Source organism: Babylonia areolata, chromosome 34 (genome assembly GCF_041734735.1).
Source record: "Babylonia areolata isolate BAREFJ2019XMU chromosome 34, ASM4173473v1, whole genome shotgun sequence".
In the NCBI taxonomy this organism is placed as follows: domain Eukaryota; kingdom Metazoa; phylum Mollusca; class Gastropoda; order Neogastropoda; family Buccinidae; genus Babylonia; species Babylonia areolata.
Window position 1 is genome coordinate 3,187,518 of NC_134909.1, and position 20,031 is coordinate 3,207,548.

General features: G+C 42.6%; 2 protein-coding genes across 3 annotated transcripts in view; one reads left to right on the forward strand and one right to left on the reverse strand.

Annotated features, from left to right (window-relative positions):
* LOC143277664 (glutathione hydrolase 1 proenzyme-like) overlaps positions 1–15,734 on the reverse strand; it is a 74,145-nt gene extending 58,411 nt beyond the window's left edge. Inside the window, exon 1 of the mRNA XM_076582572.1 lies at positions 15,595–15,734. Within this exon, the coding sequence (XP_076438687.1) occupies positions 15,595–15,680 (86 nt within the window). The 5' untranslated portion in view covers positions 15,681–15,734. The remainder of the gene's footprint in view (positions 1–15,594) is intronic.
* Positions 15,409–20,031, forward strand: part of LOC143277663 (conserved oligomeric Golgi complex subunit 8-like) — a 48,118-nt gene continuing 43,495 nt past the window's right edge. Inside the window, exons 1-2 of one of the 2 annotated variants that reach the window (XM_076582570.1) lie at positions 15,409–15,550; positions 15,885–15,959. In XM_076582570.1, the coding sequence (XP_076438685.1) occupies positions 15,893–15,959 (67 nt within the window). In that variant the 5' untranslated portion in view covers positions 15,409–15,550; positions 15,885–15,892. Of the gene's footprint in view, positions 15,551–15,767; positions 15,960–20,031 lie in introns of those variants that run through there. The other variant, XM_076582571.1, reaches the window with a different exon arrangement.

A 20,031-nucleotide genomic window follows, 5' to 3' on the forward strand; every position in this document is an offset into this window, starting at 1 on the left:
CAAACTGTCAGAGAGGGAGAGGGAGAGGGAGGGAGGAATGCTACGCAAACGACCCCAAAAATTCCAGCACAGCAAGTCTGATGTTTTAACCCTTGACATCAACACATCAGACTCCAACACCTGTGTGTCAGCCGTGTAAAAATCTCTTGTGACATAGAGCCATCAGAAATCATTAACCGGTGAATCTGAGATCTGTAACTACTAAATCAGAAATCAGTAACAACTGAATCAGACATCTGTAACTGCCAAATCAGACATCTGTAATCACTAAATCAGATATATTTCAATTGCTAAATCAAATATCTGAAACTGCTAAATCAGAAATCTGAAACCACTAAATCAGATTCAGACATTCTGTAATCGTTAAATCAGATATCTGTAACTGCTAAATCAGATACCTCTAAATCAGAGATCTGTAGCAGATAAAGCATATATCTCTAATCAATAAATCATATAGCTTTGAATCAGAGATCTGTAACAGCTAAACCAGATATGTGTTTGCTAAATCAGATGTAGACCTCTAAATCAGATATCTGTGACAGCTAAATCAGATATATGTAACAGCTAAATCAGATATCTGTGACAGCTAAATCAGATATATGTAACAGCTAAATCAGATATCTGTAATCGCTAAATCAGATACCTCTAAATCAGATATCTATAACAGCTAAATCATATATCTGTAATTGCTAAGTCGGTTAGCTCTGAATTAGACATCTGTAACAGCTACATCAGATATCTAAATCATATATCTGTAATTGCTAAATCAGATAATTCTGACTCAAGAGATCTGTAACAGCTAAATCAGAGATCTGCAACAGCTAAATCAGATATCTGTAACAGATAAATCAGATATCTGTAACTGCTTAATCAGATACCTCTAAATCAAATATATGTAACAGCTAAATCAAATATCTGTAACAGTCAAATCTGATATCTGTAACTGGTAGATCAGATATCTGTAGCAGCTAAATCAGATATCTATAACAACTAAATCAGATATCTGTAATTGCTAAATCAGACAGCTCTAAATCAGATATCTGTAACAGCTAAATCAGAGATCTGTAACAGCTAAATCAGAGATCTGTAACAGCTAAATCAGATCTGTAACAGCTAAATCAGAGATCTGTAACAGCTAAATCAGAGATCTGTAAATAAAGTGTAATCGCTAAACCTCACCTCACCTACGTCTGTTGCCCCATCTGGTATATATATACAGGCCGCCAACAAGCGCTCTCCAGGAATCCCGGTAATCGCTAAACCAAGAGATATATAAATCACATCTCTGTAATCACGAAACCAGAATAATAATAATAATAGTATTCATATAGCGCTGAATCTTGTGCAGAGACAAATCAAAGCGCTTTCGCACCAGTCATTCACACGCATGCATAATTCTAAAACTGAAGAAACTGAAAGACAAGGAAGAGGCAGGGAAGGGAGGCTATTTCGGGAAGAGGTGGGTTTTAAGGCCAGATTTGAAAGAGCTCAGTGTGGAGACTTGACGAAGCGAAAGAGGAAGTTCATTCCAATTGCAAGGTCCAGAGATAGAGAAAGAACGGCGGCCAACAGACGAGTGTTTGAATCAATTATGTAAATCATATCTCTGTAATCTTGAAACCAGAATTACGTAAATCAGAGATCTGTAATCACTAAACCAGACATCTGTAATCACTAAACCAGAAATATGTAAATCAGAGATCTGTAATCACTAAACCAGAAATATGTGAATCAGGGATATGCAGTCACTAAGGGAGAGGGTGTGTGCAGAAAGTGGGGATAAAGGTGGTTAGAAAACATTCCCGACTGGTGTTTTTGAAATTGTTGGGGGAGGTAGTTGACTCCTTTGGGAGCCATCAACGACAATTACATGATGCGGAACAGTGCCATTCTGCTCGTCTGACTCCGAGCTGCTGTCTTCGGGTAAAGGATTATGTCAATGGCTCTGTGAAGGCTGGTGTTTATTCCCAGCCAGAATCTTCGAAACTTTCCAAATCCCAACTGTCGACACCTGAAAGCAGGTCACCAAAACTTGCTCCATGCTCCTGGGCAAGTTAAAAAATAAAGTTCTAACTTGATCCGTCGTGACCCGTTGTCGCAAAAGGATCAGTTTCACAAATATCTGCCCCGCTCCGCGTGAAAGCACATTATTATCAATAATTATATTATCATTATCGTTATTATTATTATCATTTTAATCATTGTTATCATCATCGTGAGCATTTACGCCTAATTTTGAAAACAAGCCGTAGACGTTTACAAATAGAACATATACGTAAATATCAAAGAGGAAAAATTGAACACAAGATACCAAACATTATCAAAAAATATTAACACCTCCCGCCCCGCACATACACACACAACACACACACAACACACACAAGCACATACACACACAACACACACAAGCACACGCGCACGCACACACTCAATTCACGGCACACAATCATAAATAGTACACAATCAAAAATACAACCAACAAATTCTGAAACTGTCAAGCACATCCGTACAAACATACCGTCTCTCTTCTGACCATACATAGAACAGCACACAATATGACTCAGACACTCACAGACATAAACACATTCATTATACTGATACATAAATATCAGATTTCCAAATACATGCTCTCTCTCTCTCTCTCTCTCTCTCTCTCTCTCTCTCTCACACACACACACACACACACACACACACACATTCTCTCTCTCTCTCTCTGCTATTCATTTGTTCTTGTTGCTGTTGCAATGCGATGTGAATGTACTTTCTTCTCACTTGTTGTTGTTGTTGTTGTTGTTGTTGTTGTTCTATTTCCTAGACTGGTTTATACGTTTTCTTTTCGAGGGAAGGATGAAAACATGCCGATATGTGCCAATTCCTTTTCCCTCAATAAAAAAAAGTTTCGATTTCGATTTCGATTTCTCTCTCTCTCTCTCTCTGTTCCCCGTCTCTCTCTATCTCACCGCGCACACACACACACACACACACACACACACACACACACACACACACACACACACGGCTCTCTTGTTTTTTGTTGTTGTTGTTGTTTTTGTTTTTGTTTTTTTAATTCATACCCTCTGAAGTAAACTTTAAACATCATCCAACATGCAGTGGTAAGTAGAGTGAAAGAGAAGCAACAAGAGTTGCAATAATCACCATCACATTACTTGATTCGACAACTGCTCAACAAAGGCAACCGTACATTGCGTGATGAAAGGAAAATCAAAGAAAGCAATATATATCCTTTAAAAGGATATCTCTGTGTGAAATTCGGGCTGCAGTTTTTTTTTCGTAATTCATCGTATCTTTTGCAGTTAAATATGAAATGATTTTCATGTTCTGGGCTTTCGCCACACATTGGGCAGTTTCAGTTTCAGTTTCAGTAGCTCAAGGAGGTGTCACTGCGTTCGGACAAATCCATATATGCTACACCACATCTGCGAAGCAGATGCCTGACCAGCAGCGTAACCCAACGCGCTTAGTCAGGCCTTGAGGGGAAAAAAAAAGCAAAAAAAAAGCTTATCTATTATTTATTCACATTGGGCAAAGAGAAGTTGCTACGTCTGAATCGAACCATCTTCTATTGGCATTCAGTCCAAGTGCTCTCAATCTGAGCTTAGCAAAGCAGATTTTATGCCATTTATTTGTTATAATCTTAATATACCTCTCTGTTTGAAATATTGATTTAAATGAATAGAACCATTTATACCTATCATGACTCTCTATTTCTCCGTGCCAGTTTTGTTTGTAACATGCTATAAGTCTGTCTTTAAAATTCCGATACAAAGCCGCTCTCGTGTCCTACTCCTCGGCACATCCAAACAAGACCGAATCCATGCTCCGTTTGTGTTTTCTTGGTGTGGAATACCCAGTTCTGTTTGCCCTTCTCCTCTTGCAGCAGCAGCATTGACCGCAAGACATACGCACAAGTCGCTTCGGGAAGCGTTGAGAGAGAGACAGACAGACAGACAGACAGACAGACAGAGACAGAGAGGAAGAGCAGAATTAAAAATAAACACATCAATCTATCATGTATTCCAAATTTTCGGAACAGTCTCGTTCTTTCCTCAAGGGGTTATTTGTTTACATGTTACCAGAGAGAGAGACAGAGAGAGAGAGAGACAGACAGACAGACAGACAGACAGACAGACAGACAGAGACAGAGAGGAAGAGCAGAATTAAAAATAAACACATCAATCTATCATGTATTCCAAATTTTCGGAACAGTCTCGTTCTTTCCTCAAGGGATTATTTGTTTACATGTTACCAGAGAGAGAGACACAGAGAGAGAGAGTCAGACAGACAGACAAGCAGACAGACAGAAGGACAGACAGACAGACAGAGAAAGAGACAGGGAGACAGAGACAGAAACGGAGAAAGAGAGACAGAGACAGAGAGGGGGGGGGAACACACAAACAGAGAAACAGACAGACAGAGAGAGACACACACACACACAGAAAGACAGAGATAGAGAGAGAGACACAGAGAGAGACAGCTCTGTGACTAAGAGAGACAACACTTAACCCACATTTTTACAGCATGCCCACCACACGCCACAGTTCTAATGATTCGCAGCTGATGCAAGTGTTTTCACAGGAAATTGAAACAAGACAAATAAACCACTGGTGACGTCAAAAAAATACAGTTTCCATTGCCCATAAAGCCGATGAAATAATAATAATAATGGATACTTATATAGCACACTATCCAGAAATCTGCTCTAGGTGCTTTACAAAAACGATTTTGTTAACATAAAACATTATATCTATGTTACATACACCAAAATGTGACTACACACACACACACACACACACACACACACACACACACACACACACACACACACACACTGCATACATAGATTTTAACATACATGTGTATCTAACAGCTACACTAACACATACGCACACATAGGCAGGCACAAACTTACATTAACACACGCACACACAATACACATTCATATACATGCATGTAGTTATGTACACATACATATGTATACACACATAGTCAAGCACAGCTAAAGCAAAGCAAGTGGACCTGCCACAATTGAACTTACTGCTGAGGGAAAAGGTGAGTTTTGAGACGAGATTTAAAAGATGCAATGGAATCAGAACGACGGAGGTTATCAGGGAGCTTGTTCCACGTCTTTGGCGATTGAAAAGAAAACGATCTGTGTCTATAGGTCTTACTTCTGACGTGAGGTATCCTGAGAAGTCGAGTATCAGAGGAAGAACGGAGCTGGCGAGACGGGGTATAGATATGGAGAAGTTCAGAAAGATACTTGGGGCCAGATCCGTTGACTGCAGAAAAGGTCAGAGTGGACAGCTTATAGTCTATTCGATCAGAAACAGGCAACCAGTGGAGAGACTGAAGGAGAGGAGAAACATGGTCAAATTTAGAAGCTCTGCAAATGAGTCTGGCAGCGTTATTCTGAATTCGTTGGAGTCTGTCTAACAGATATTTGGAAAGGCCGGCCAAAAGAGAGTTGCAGTAATCCAATCTTGATAGAACCAGAGAGCATACAAGTGTCTTGGTTGCATCGGTTGAGAGATAGTGGCGGATAGAGCTGATTCTACGCAGTTCCAAATAGGCAACTTTACAGATATTCGAAATGTGCTGTTGGAAGGAAAGAGACTGGTCTAGGATTACACCAAGACTGCGAACAGAAGGAGAAAGTGAAGCAGGTGTGCTATTGATCAGAACAGTCAGGAAAGAAAGAATGTTGACGAAACTTCTTTGGACAGGTTATCATAAATTCAGTCTTATCATCATTTAGTTGCAGCTTGTTGAGAGTTATCCAATCCTTTAGGCCAGCAATGCACTCCTGTGTTTGAGTCACCAGTGCATCAAATTCAGCTATGGAAGCCGATTGATGAAGTTGTGTGTCATCAACAAAGCTCTCATGCGACAGCGCATGATGACTGATGACATCCGACACAGGAGCCGCATACAACACGAAAAGAACAGGACCTAGGACGGACCCCTGTGGGACACCATATTTTAAGGCAGATACTCTAGAGTATCTACCATTTACACACACTATCTGTGTACGATCTGACAGGTAAGACGTGATCCATGCTAGTGCAGTGTCACGAATACCAAAGGAAGTTTTAAGTCTGTTCAAGAGGATCGAGTGGTCGATAGTGTCAAAAGCTGCTGACAAATCTAAGAGAAAGAGAACAGATATCTTATCCTCATCAAATCCCGAAAGCAAATCATTCACTGTTCTAAGAAGGGCCGTTTCGCAACTATGACCACTTCTATAAGCTGACTGGTGGGAATTAAGTAAACCATTTGTTCCAGATGAGCTAAGAGCTGAGACAATATGATCTTTTCTAGCAGTTTTGATAAAAATGACAGATTAGAGACAGGTCGATAATTTTTCAAACAATTATCAACTTGAACACATGTTTATATTACACGATAAAAAAAAATCCATTGTCACTTTGAACTGGAATGCACGAGACAAATTATACACTTTTTTTAACCGACAAATTACATTACCTCACGATTCACATGCACTGTTTGCTTGTACGCTTCATCCATCACGACTGCTTATGATTCAAACAAATGTTTGTCTGTCACTGAGTGTGGAAGATCATGGCAGGTACAGATGCCCACCGAAGTCGGTTTTTTTGTTGTTGTTGTTTTTAATTAAATGTATCTACTTATTTTTGCTGCCCCATCATCTGCACCGTTTCAGTGGCTTTACTCCCACGCCGCTCATTCCGAGTCACTATACACGGCCACACCCAGGTTCGTCTGTGTCAGTCCCAGCGCCCATCGAAGTTCATCTCCATGAGGCCGCAGTTCCATGACGGTATGCCTGCGAGTCCAGGACAGAATTGACGGAAAGCTGTTCAACCTCTGGAGGCTTCAAGCAAGAACCAAGATTATGACAGGTCTCGGCGGAGACTGATCGCTGACGACTACCCCCTCAACCCTGGCATAGAAGATGACATGCAGTGCAGTGCTGACAAGTTTTCCACTGTCTGCACAAACTTCCAACACAAACATACTACAGGCCTTCATCAAATGATGCCTGTGCCATATTTTAAACATCAGATGGCCAGAAACCAGATCAATTGCCTGCCTCTGGAGAAGAACCAACCAGGTGCCCATTAGTGAGGAGATCAGGAGGAGGAAATGGGCCTGGATAGGCCACACCCTTCAAAAGACTCCAGATGACACCACAAGACAGGCGCTTGATTGGAACCCCCAAGGAAAGAGGAGAGTGGACAGACCAATGCAGACCTGGAGAAGAAACACGGAGGATGAGAAGAAGGCAGCCGGATGGACATGGACCCGGCTGAAGAGGTCAGCCCATAATCCAGTCCGCTGGAGGAGTACTGTTGCAGCCCTATACTCCACAAGGAGTCAAGAGGCATAAGTCAAGCACAAACTTCGGCCTCATCCTGGGCACAAAGAAGCCTGAAGTATGCATCAGCCAGCTCCATGGAGACCGCCCAACAACAAGAGACTCATTGTTGTGAACACGTTCAAACATATCAGCAGTGCACTGTCCGTGAACATCACATTCAGACTTAGTGCTGTGAACACGTTCACACACATCAACAGTGCACTGTCCGTGAACATCACATTCAGACTTAGTGCTGTGAACACGTTCACACACATCAACAGTGCACTGTCCGTGAACATCACATTCAGACTTAGTGCTGTGAACACGTTCACACACATCAACAGTGCACTGTCCGTGAACATCACATTCAGACTTAGTGCTGTGAACACGTTCACACACATCAACAGTGCACTGTCCGTCAACATCACATTCAGACTTAGTGCTGTGAACACGTTCACACACATCAACAGTGCACTGTCCGTGAACATCACATTCAGACTTAGTGCTGTGAACACGTTCACACACATCAACAGTGCACTGTCCGTGAACATCACATTCAGACTTAGTGCTGTGAACATGTTCGCACACATCAACAGTGCACTGTCCGTGAACATCACCACTGACGACAAAGTGAGTGCCAGAGTTGTGAGAGCACGTGAAACCTTTGTTAGACCAACGTCAGTGTCTGGAACACAACAGGCATCAGTCTGGAAACGAAGCTGAAGGTGTGCAGAGCTGTCGTTTTTTCCACACAGAATGTGGCTGCCTACACGGCGGGGTATATAAACAAAACGGTCATACACGTAAACTGTTACATATCTGTGTGCGAGTGTGTGTGCGCGTGACTGAAACCTGACAGAATGACACAGGAATCAAAAGATGAGCTCCCAAAGGCAGCTGTCAGTCAGCTCTACCAAGGTAAGTAGCCCGTTGTGCAAATGACGCTGTTTGTAAAGCCCTTGGAGTTTGATCTGTGACCGAGGATAGGCGCTATATAAGTAAGCATGAATTTCTCTGGTTGAGATAATAAAGTCTTCTGTGTCTGTATCCCTATCCGTATCATCATCATCACCATCACCAAGCCAAGAAGCTGAACCACCTCCACACAACATGCCTCAGAAAACGTCTCAAGAATACCGGCTGTCCACCTGGCAACAAACTGCCATGGACAGGGCAAGGTGGTGCCACGACCCTTCTATGGAGTGCCAAGACATGGGGGAAACAAGACAGCTGCAGCACAGCAAAACAGACAGGTCGGGAAAGCCCGTGACAGGTCGGGAAAGCCCGTGACAGGTCAGGACAGCCCGTGACAGGTCGGGAAAGCCCAGGACAGGACAGGACAGCCCGTGACAGGTCGGGAAAGCCCAGGACAGGTCAGGACAGCCCAGGACAGGTCATGAAGGCCCAGGACAGGTCGGGAAAAGACATGACAGGTCAGGACAGCCCAGGACAGGTCAGGACAGCCCGAGACAGGTCGGGAAAGCCCAGGACAGGACAGGACAGCCCGTGACAGGTCGGGAAAGCCCAGGACAGGTCAGGACAGCCCAGGACAGGTCATGAAGGCCCAGGACAGGTCGGGAAAAGACATGACAGGTCAGGACAGCCCAGGACAGGACAGGAAAGCGCAGGACAGGTCGGGAAAAGACAGGACATGACAGGTCAGGACAGCTCAGGACAGGTCGGGAAAGCCCAGGACAGGACAGGAAAGCCCGGGACAGGTCAGGAAAGCCCAGGACAGGACAGGGAAGCCCAGGACAGGTCGGGAAAGCACATGACTGGTCAGGAAAGGACAGGAAAGGACAGGTTGGGAAAGCCCAGGACAGGACAGGAAACCCCGGGACAGGAAAGCTCAGGACAGGTCGGGAAAGGACAGGACAGGTAAGGAAAGCCCAGGACAGGTCAGTGCAGGTCAGGAAAGCCCGGGTCAGATCAGCCCAGATCAGGAAGCCCAGGACATGCCATGAAAGCCCAGGACAGGACATGCTAGGAAAGCCCAGGACAGGACATGCTAGGAAAGCCCAGGACATGCCACGAAAGCCCAGGACAGGACATGCTAGGAAAGCGTAAGACATGCCACGAAAGCCCAGGACAGGACATGCTAGGAAAGCCCAAGACATGCCACGAAAGCCCAGGACAGGACATGCTAGGAAAGCGTAAGACATGCCACGAAAGCCCAGGACAGGACATGCTAGGAAAGCCCAAGACATGCCACGAAAGCCCAGGACAGGACATGCTAGGAAAGCGTAAGACATGCCACGAAAGCCCAGGACAGGACATGCTAGGAAAGCCCAAGACATGCCACGAAAGCCCAGGACAGGACATGTTAGAAAAGCCCAAGACATGCCATGAAAGCCCAGGACAGGACATGCTAGGAAAGCCCAAGACATGCCATGAAAGCCCAGGACAGGACATGCTAGGAAAGCCCAAGACATGCCACGAAAGCCCATGCTAACAACCCTTAGGACCCCCCACCCCCCACCCCATCCCCCACCCCCGAGCACAGACTGTCACAGACATAGTGATGTCAACTTCTCGTCTCAGCTTTTCGTTGACCGCCTCTTGTCAACTGTCTATTGCACGATGTTGGTGCTTCAGGAAGTGTGGGTCAGTGAGACCCACAGAAATGGGGAGTGTTGATGTACTTTGTTCCTTACAAAGTGTGGGTCAGTGAGACCCACAGGAATGGGGAGTGTTGATGTACTTTGTTCCTTACAAAGTGTGGGTCAGTGAGACCCACAGGAATGGGGAGCGTTGATGTACTTTGTTCCTTACAAAGTGTGGGTCAGTGGAACCCACAGGAATGGGGAGTGTTGATGTACTTTGTTCCTTACAAAGTGTGGGTCAGTGGAACCCACAGGAATGGGGAGTGTTGATGTACTTTGTTCCTTACAAAGTGTGGGTCAGTGGAACCCACAGGAATGGGGAGCGTTGATGTACTTTGTTCCTTACAAAGTGTGGGTCAGTGGAACCCACAGGAATGGGGAGTGTTGATGTACTTTGTTCCTTACAAAGTGTGGGTCAGTGGAACCCACAGGAATGGGGAGTGTTGATGTACTTTGTTCCTTACAAAGTGTGGGTCAGTGGAACCCACAGGAATGGGGAGTGTTGATGTACTTTGTTCCTTACAAAGTGTGGGTCAGTGGAACCCACAGGAATGGGGAGTGTTGATGTACTTTGTTCCTTACAAAGTGTGGGTCAGTGGAACCCACTGGAATGGGGAGTGTTGATGTACTTTGTTCCTTACAAAGTGTGGGTCTGTGATCAACAAAGCCCGAATAGGAGTTGCTATTATGTGTTTATTTATCAACTACTTTGCCTGGACAAAAGAAAATGTAAAAAAAACTATTCCTGTACAGAATTTCAGGCATACGTGAAATATACAGTTAATCTATAACAAAACAAGAAAAAAGGGATTTCAAATGAATTGTAACAAATTGTAAGGCCTATGAAGTTTGGTGAAAGTTTTTAAAAAAATCCTTTCAAATATTGTGCAATAAACTTCAGCATTTTATCGATCTTTTTTTTCTTTTCTTTTTTCAATCAAGAGATGAAAAGGCGAATTCTGACACATTAGAATACAATGATCCAGCCACCGGCTGTTCTGCTACAACATAATATTGTTCAAGTGACAGTTCACCAACAGCCTCTGTGTGTGTGTGTTGTGTTGTGTGTGTGTGTGTGTGTGTGTGTGTGTGTGTGCGTGCGTGCGTGCGTATGTGTGTGTGTGAGTGTGCATGTGCGTATGTTCATGGGTGGATGTGCGTGTGTATTCGTGCGTGGGCGCGTGTCTGTGCATGTTTGTGTATGTGTGAGTGAATGTGTGTGTTTGTGTGTTTGTGTGTGTGGATGTGTGTGTGCGCGCTAGCATTCACGCGCACGCACGTGTGTGCGCACGTGTGTGTGTGTGTGTGTGTGTGTGTGTGCGTGCGCGCGCGCACGTGCGCGTATGGGTGTCGCTTCTCTCCTATGTCAACGCAGCGACCAAGTTGCGAGTTGTACGAGAATTTGTCAGTTTGTGAAGTGAGTTTGATTCAAAAAGTCGAGGTCTTTCTCGATTTGATTTGTCAGAACACAGTGTGTTGAGGTTGTCCGTTGAAGAAAATCGTTGTCTCCACCCGTCAAGGTCGAGAATTCAGTTGCCAGGTGATTCTGTAAGTGAACGGGGTTTGGAATATATCTGGTACCATGGATCGCATAAGATAAATTTTGTTTTCTAAACGAGATCAATGGTTGTATTCAAAGTTTATTATTTCTACTTTCAGTCGTTTTCATTTCAAACGGACCAACGGCTGATGGACATTGCAGGAAGAAGAAGAAATTCACAAAGTCAGAATCGGAAAAATGTGTGGTGAATCAAAATCATTAAAATTTTGATTGAGATTTCGGTTTCGAACCCTGCCAGTAGTAACTGATCAGGGCGGAGAAAACCTTTGCTGCTTCTCTGTCTCAGGTCTCTGTCTCTGGCTCCGTATCTTTAACTATTCCCCAATACAGACTGAGAAGAGGACACCTACAGCAGCTGAGGCGCATCCTGTGTAGGACCCAATACAGAGGATCCTCCTTTCTGCCTAGAACCATCGCAGACTGGAATGTGCTGCCGACACCCTTGACACCTTCAAGTCAAGGGTGCCACAAGAAAACTGAAAACCGCAAAAGAAGTAATTAGAGTAGGTAGGATTAGATATCCCCCTCCCAAATACCCCCACTCTTCAGAACATTTTGATTTTTTAATTTATTTTTGGGCCCAGCCCCCCCTTCTGGAGGACTGGGATCAGCTAGCCCCTGAGTGGGTGAAGAGCGAAAGGTAGTAGTCTGCTGATAACACCCACACAGAGTAGGTGTAATGTTAATTTTATCCCTCATCTGTCCAGTTTATCTTTTCCATACGACAGCATCTCTATCTCCATGCAACCCTCTAGTCGCGGCAGAGTAATTGACATGATTGTGGCCGTCAACTGGAGGATGATGATGATACATCAGCCATGCACGCTGCAAAGTATATAGTTAACATCCACAGAATGACGAACAGGCCTTTTAATGGGGCCTCAAATGTCGTACAAGTCAAGTATCTTTACAGTCTGAGCGTGGCTTCACTTCCACTGGCTGTGGCATGCCAGCTGGCCACGCTGCAGAGGACTGACGACCTTCACTGTGTGGCATACCTGGGGCATCTTCAGAGGTCGACAACCCGAGGTGGATGGTGGTGTTCACTGGGCAGATGTCGATATAATGTGAGGCAATAATTAGCTAAACCTTTTGATGTGGAGACACTTCCCTTAGACAAAGTAAGGACAAGGACACCAGACTCGGTGAATTGTCTGAAATTATCAGGCCATGTGTGGCTTGGGCAATTGTGGTGCTCCAAGTGAGCTTGGGCAGAATGGAACATTTTAATATTTGTTAGCACTCTATGGAATTTGGATGTGCTACCAGAATACCTGGTATTTCTGATTTATCATATTTTTATCCTTTGAAGTGCATGGATGGCATGTGTACTGTGAATTCATAAAATTCTGGGATTCTTGTCAGAAATCCCTCTAGGCCATGCCTTTATGAACTTTGAGATGCTGGTGATACTGTAACTGTGATGACAGTGATGTTTGTGCAATGTATGATTTGTTTGTTGTAAAGAAAATGTCTTAGTGGGCATTTGGCCCAAAGACTGAGATGTGAGTAGGCCTTTAGAAGCCACAAGACAGAGTGACTGGGCCTTTAGAAGCCACAAGACAGAGTGACTAGGCCTCTAGAAGCCACAAGACAGAGTGACTAGGCCTTTAGAAGCCACAAGACAGAGTGACTAGGCCTTTAGAAGCCACAAGACAGAGTGGCTAGGCCTTTAGAAGCCGCTGGTTGTCACTCAGGGTGAACTTGGCAAGCTTGTTTGTTCGGTTTTTTTTTTTGTTCCCTTGACGTGGGATTCAAGCTGGCAGGAAATCCACTGGCACATTTCTTTCTTCTCAGTGTTCTAACCACAGACAAATTACAACACCATAAACATTAATACATGGATTCCTAATACTCTGCTTGACTGAACTGATGTCATAACAATGACATTTTAAAATGAATTAATCCTGATGAACACTCTGCACTTTGAAGTTGAAAGAGTAGTCGTCGTTAATTACTGCTTGACTTGGAGTCAACAAACTGTTTTTTTTCCAGTTTGTTTTTAAAACAGTTTGCACAGACAAAGGAGGAAGGTGGCAGAATGGTTAAAACACAAGAGGGTCTGGGTTCAATTCACGCTCTCTCCCTTTCTTCAAAATTTGACTGGAAAATCAAACTGAGCGATAACTATCTAGTCATTCAGATGAGATGATAAGTCAAGGTCCCATGTGCAGCGTGCACTGGAAAAGAACCCATGGCAACATAAATGTTGTTCCCTGGCAAAATTCTGTCGAAGAAATTCATTCTGATAAGTACACAACTACACATGCACTCATAGCCGGACTAGCACGGTGGGTCATGAAACACTGTCAGGCTTCTGCCTAGCAGATATGGTGAAGTGTGTATGGATTTGAATGCAGTGATGCCACCTTGAAAAACAGAAACTGAAACTACACACACACACACACACACACACACACACACACATACATAAGTTATCATAGCTCATTCAAAGTGATTTACATTGCCCTGATTGTATTGTATTACTTAACAAACCAGATAAGTTATCTGTATCAAACTCAAACTGCTCAACTAAAGAACAGTGTCAAATAAAAAATGAAACAAAAGATATCTACAAACAATAAATAGGTCTGCTCAACTAAAGAACAGTGTCAAATAAAAAATGAAACAAAAGATATCTACAAACAATAAATAGGTCTACTAGTAAGAAGGGGAAAATGTTTCCCAACTCTCCACAAGAACAATTAGAAACTGCGGCGTTCACTGAGCACACCATATACATGATATACTTGATACGCAATTATTTTTTATATTGGTTTAAGGCAGAGCTGTGTTCCATGCCAGCGTAGAGGAAATGACATTGATACCTTTGATCTTTCGTATAAAGGTGAAGGTTGCATGCTCATTATCTCCCCTGCATCATCTGCTACAACTTACGAATATTATTACAGAAACCACATTCATGAAGAGTTTGCTCTTCCTGTAACTAGTACCAGTTGTTAAAGTGTTAACCCCTCAAATGCCTTTTTTTGTTTTTTGTTGGTTTTCCTCCTTGCAAGGACAATTCTATAATCTATTCTTTCAAAGGCAAACAAATTACAATACAGACATTTTGACAACAAATGATATATGATCCTTCTTCTTCTTCTTCTGCGTTCGTGGGCTGCAACTCCCACGTTCACTCGTATGCACACGAGTGGGCTTTTACGTGTATGACCGTTTTGATATATGATCCATGTCAACACATTCATCAAGCATTTCATATTTCTTAAGCACAGGAATACATTGTATACCTACACTCATTTCAAAGACTAACAATAACAGCTACTTCTCACCCATGCACTACTATACATGCATGCAGTCTCTCTCCAACTGACTCTGTGCTATTTCCCCTATATAGTATATTTGTTAATTGTTCTGTTTGTCATTTGTTTAAATCAGTGACTTGTAAACATTAAGGTTTCATTTTAAATAAAGCATTCTGTTCCCGTTGCCAGTCTTCACTCAAGATACAAGGAGCTCTTCACACACACTGAGAAAAAAAAATCCAGTGAGTAAATGCTAAACTTAGTAAAATGAGATCAGTGTACCAGCAGTTTCTGTTTCAGTTTCTCAAGGAGGCACCACTGTGTTACACACACACACACACGCGCGCGCACGCGCACGGTAGTAGTAAACAGGTTAATTAGGGACAACACACACAACTGTAACATGAAACAATTAAGTTCCAGGCATTAAAATGCCACAAGTCTTACTTTGCTCCGAATGAATTTAACTGAAATTAAATTGAAAATATGTCCAACATTGAAATTTTCGCTGAATAATTTTCGCATAGCAAGTATGAAGTACAAGGAAATAAGGTTTTGCACCAGACTTGCACCAATCAGAACGCGACTTACTGACAACAAAACTTCGCCGAAATATAGCCTAATTAATGTTGATCAAAGAGAAATCCATATGAAAGATGAATTAAGTTAAAACATACGATAACCTAAACTCGCACTGTGTAATGTTGAACTGTTTTACTGAGAGCAAGAGTTGTGACCAACTTTGTTTCAGTTAACGGTGAGTTCTTTTTTTTTCTTTTCTTTTTTTTCCCAGTGATTTACCTTTTTCGACGCTGTTCATTGACGACCACCTGCTCATACGAATCGCGAAGGAGCGAGTAGTTAACGTAGTCACGTCGGTTAACCATGGCACTTTCCAGACAGCTATAGAATACAGCAATGAATTGTCACAGGTTGTAGAGTTGAGTTTAACGACTTATCGGGTCACAGGTTGTGGAACTGGAACTGGGACTGGGACTGCTGTGTCATCGGTTGCACTGAAAATGTGATCAAGTTGGCCAATGGTCCCCCTTCCAGCTCTTTTGATTTGAAGTCTTGTTTGTTGATCATAGCAGCCGACATGGCGGACGTGGTGGACGTGGAGGATGAAAATATTTTGACGTCGATTTTCAAGGATGCTTTTCCAGGTAAATGCTTTAAAGGAGTATACTGGTTGCTGTATTTTCTGTTTTGCTTTAGTACATGTGCTTGCTGTTTCGGACAGTGATTTGTAAATAAAATTCTGTGTGGAGATAAACTAAAATTAGTAAAAAGCTCTATTTTCACTATTTAACTCACCTGCGCACACCTGTTTTCACTATTTAATTTGCAGACATTTCCTTTTGATTTTCATTAGTAACCTCAGTGGAATCAGACACAGTAGGCACTGACTAATACTGTATTGCACAGTTTGAAATGCCTCCTAAAATCAACCACTAACACTGAAACTCAACAGACATCAGATCAACCATGAGACAAGTCAGTTGACTTGCAGATTGTTTGGTGGCAACATTACAGATATTCACAACCATCTGAATCAGTGAAAGCAGGCTCAACTTTCAACAAACTAAGCTGTGTTTATCAAGTGACAATATTTCCACAACACCAAATTATCCATCCCACCACAAAACTTTGACCTGCCTTGGGTTCTTTTACATGCATTAAGTGCATGCAACACATGGGATCTCGGTTTGTCATATCATATCCAGATGATGAGTGTCCAGACCACCATTTAAGGTCTAGCTGAGAGTCTTGTTTCCTTGGCACTAGGTTTCTAATCCATATATGCAATATGTTCGTACAACATAGTAGTGGAGGGAAACATGTGCAGGTAACAACTAAACGGTAAACCATTTTGCTGTTTCAAAATAACTGTACAAAGATTGAAAAGGGAAATGTAAAAATAACTATCAAAATCATTTAAAGACTACACTTGGGGCCATTGGAATTCTCTCTGGGGGAGAGATTTAAAAGCAAGCGTGATATGACTGCAGTATTGTCCCCTGTGGACTCAACAGACATCCCAGCAATGGCAGTGAACTGTCATCCCAATGGCAGTGATCAAGAGACACCTATCATTGTTCACACCAGTCATTGTTCAGTGCTGTTCTTAATCATAGGGAAAAGTCACAATCCAGTGCCAGTGCACAAAATAACCACAAGACTGCAATATGTTTAAAGTATAAAATGTTGGTGAAATCTGAGGTGACTGTGTCACCACACTGAAATCTGAAGGAAGGAACTGCATAGAAACTAAGATGAGCCACAGCAGTAGATTTTTCCCCTTGAAAACTTTGGTGTTAAAATTCTGTTGAACATGGAAGGTGTCAAACATGCTGTCAAAGCCAAGTGTTTGAACTGTGCATCCAAGTTCCAACTTGACATGATTAAGTTTCAACAAACTTCAACAACAGCAATCTCGACTATGGTGACAATACTCAACAACTGTTGTTGATCAGTTTGTCTGCCCCAAGCCCTCTTTTGTGTGATTCATATTCCTTGAATCAGTTTTGGGACTGGTCCTGTTTACATAGATTATACTCCCACTCCCAGATACTGTCGGATACATTGTCCACATGATATACATATATATTTCTACAGACATGTTGATGACATCGAAAGATCTTTCCAAGCATGCATTACCAGATGATTTTTTATTCAGGTAAATATTCAGTCACGTGTGGAGGATTTTTACATTTAATGAGCAGTAACAAACACTGATTTTGATAAAACTGAGATTTAATACCTTGTACTGACTTTGTCAAACTGTTGCAAGTTATAGCCGGTAAGTTTGCTCAGTTGGCCAAGCAGTTGTTGTGACCATTACGATACAGTCCCGGGCCTAATTGCAGTTCCAGCCAAATGATAAAACTGAGTACAAGTGAGATGATGCCTGTTGGTAGTCCATCATACATGTCAGACTGGTTGGCATACTGTGATTAAAACGAAGTGTTTTTTTTTGTTTTGTTTTTTGTTGTTGTTGTTTTTGCTGCCCTATCATCTGCACAGTTTCAGTGACATTACTCCCACACCGCTCATTTAGATTCCCCCATACACAGCCACACCCGCGTTCATCCGTTCCAGCATCGGCAGTCCACAGGAAACCATCGATGTTAGGTCGCCATGAGGCCACACACCTGAGGAGACCCTGCACTGCTGCTGAGTCACTTCGGTGGTGTTCAGTGGTGCGTGTTCTGTTTTAACGTACTTAGGACACCACCTACTAAGCCCCTACTAACGACAATAATGGCTTAGTCGCGGAGCCAGACTGAGTGAGCGTCCCTCCCAGAGTGGAGACCGCCACCACGTCCCTCAAACAACAACCACCCATGAATCTGCCGACACCAACGATATTGACAGGACTCACCCCAAGCACGGAAGTGGAGGGGTATCGAAACTGAGGTCACCTTGAGAGCAGGGCATGAAAGGCCACAGACTTTGAGACTATTTTGTTTTATATTGATGACGATGAAGGAGGAGGAGGATGACGATGATGACAGTGTTGCTATGGAGGTCCATTTTGGTTTGGGACTGCGTGACAAGGCTGTACTCTACGCTTCCTGTCATAATGATATCCCGGCGTTAACCAGGCCCGAGAGATACGGACACTTGCAGTGTTGGTCAGGTAATTAGAGCAACACACCCAAAGACGCATCCTTGAAGTGGATGACACTCAACTGTGTGGTCCCAGTCTCCCCATTTTAGCCCACAGCACACTCAACTCTGAGTAGGAGCCGGCCACGGGCCGAAAAACCCACCTCCGCTGGGATTCAAACCCGCGTCCTCCCAGCCGTCAGTCTGCGACGCTAACCACTTCGCCACGGCGGCTGGTGATTAAAACGAAGTTGAGCAGTAGCTAGATGGAAATATATGCCCAGTTCTGAGTAGATTGTGCATGGGTGTAAGTCCCATAATTTTATATCAACTGTAATTTTTACTCCCCCTCCAACTTCCCCTAGACCAAGTGGAGCATGCACTTAGCACACAGAGAAGAACCAGTGGCAACAAAAGAGTTGTCCCTTGCAAAATTCTGCGGAAAAATCCACTTTGATCATTAGACAAATCAACTCACAGACAGGAAAAAACTCACATTGTATACATCCTTACATGTACAGTCTTTCAACTATTCAAGATGAACATTGACTTCGACAATGACCTACAAACTAACAAAGTTACAAAATTGTAGATATTTCTTAACCACTGCATTGATGCAAAATGTAAATTAGATGAAAGGTTATCATGTTTCAGTTATATGTTGTTAAATAGAATCCATGTAAGACTGCAGTATTAAAGTCCAATGTTCTTTCAATATATGCATTATTTTTCTTTTTCAAGCTGAGTAGCTTAAAAAAAATTACGCATGCGCGCGCGCACACACACACACATATATAACTTGGAACAATGGATTGATGCTGTAAACAAAAGAAACCTCCAGCTTTTTTAATTTCCATACAGGATGCTTCTACCAAATCCGAACAAGAAATAGATTGAATAGTAGCAGAGAATGGATTTCTTTGGGATTAAAAATTTAAAAAAATAACAACAGCAGATAAAACCCCAAACAGTTGAAGATCCAGAACGAACACACACACACACACACACACACACACACACACAAGGCTTACTTAAATGATTTATCTGTCTCCCAGTCAAGACCAGTTGGAAGTTTAATTCATTGATTCCTTTCAAATGCCCTTCGAACTAAATTTTGCAAAAATATAAAGTGTCTGTGCAGAAGAGAAGTCAATGTCTACCACATATTTGTCCAAAAACAAGACAACTGTTCTTTCAAAAACTAGCTGACCAGTTTCTACTAAACATGTAGTTGTCCATGGGAAATGTTTTGAATAATTATTCATTACTTCAAAAAATTTCTGAATGTTTGATTCAACATCCAGTTGGTATCTACCATTAACTGATCACATTTTTGTTATCATTAGCATGCTTTTCTACTGTTACATAGATGTTTAACTCACTGTTATAATTCACTGTTTGTCACTACAGTTCTTCTCAGCTCTTCGTTTTCCACTACTCAATATAGTCATCCCACCACCTCTTCTTATCTCTTATGGGCACATACTTTTTTTTTCTTTTTTCTTTTTTTTGTACTTGTGCAATATCACAGTGAAAAGACATTAAAACTAAACTAAACACACACACACACACATACACTAAGCACGTTGGGTTACTCTGCTGGTCAGGCATCTGCTTGCTTGGCAG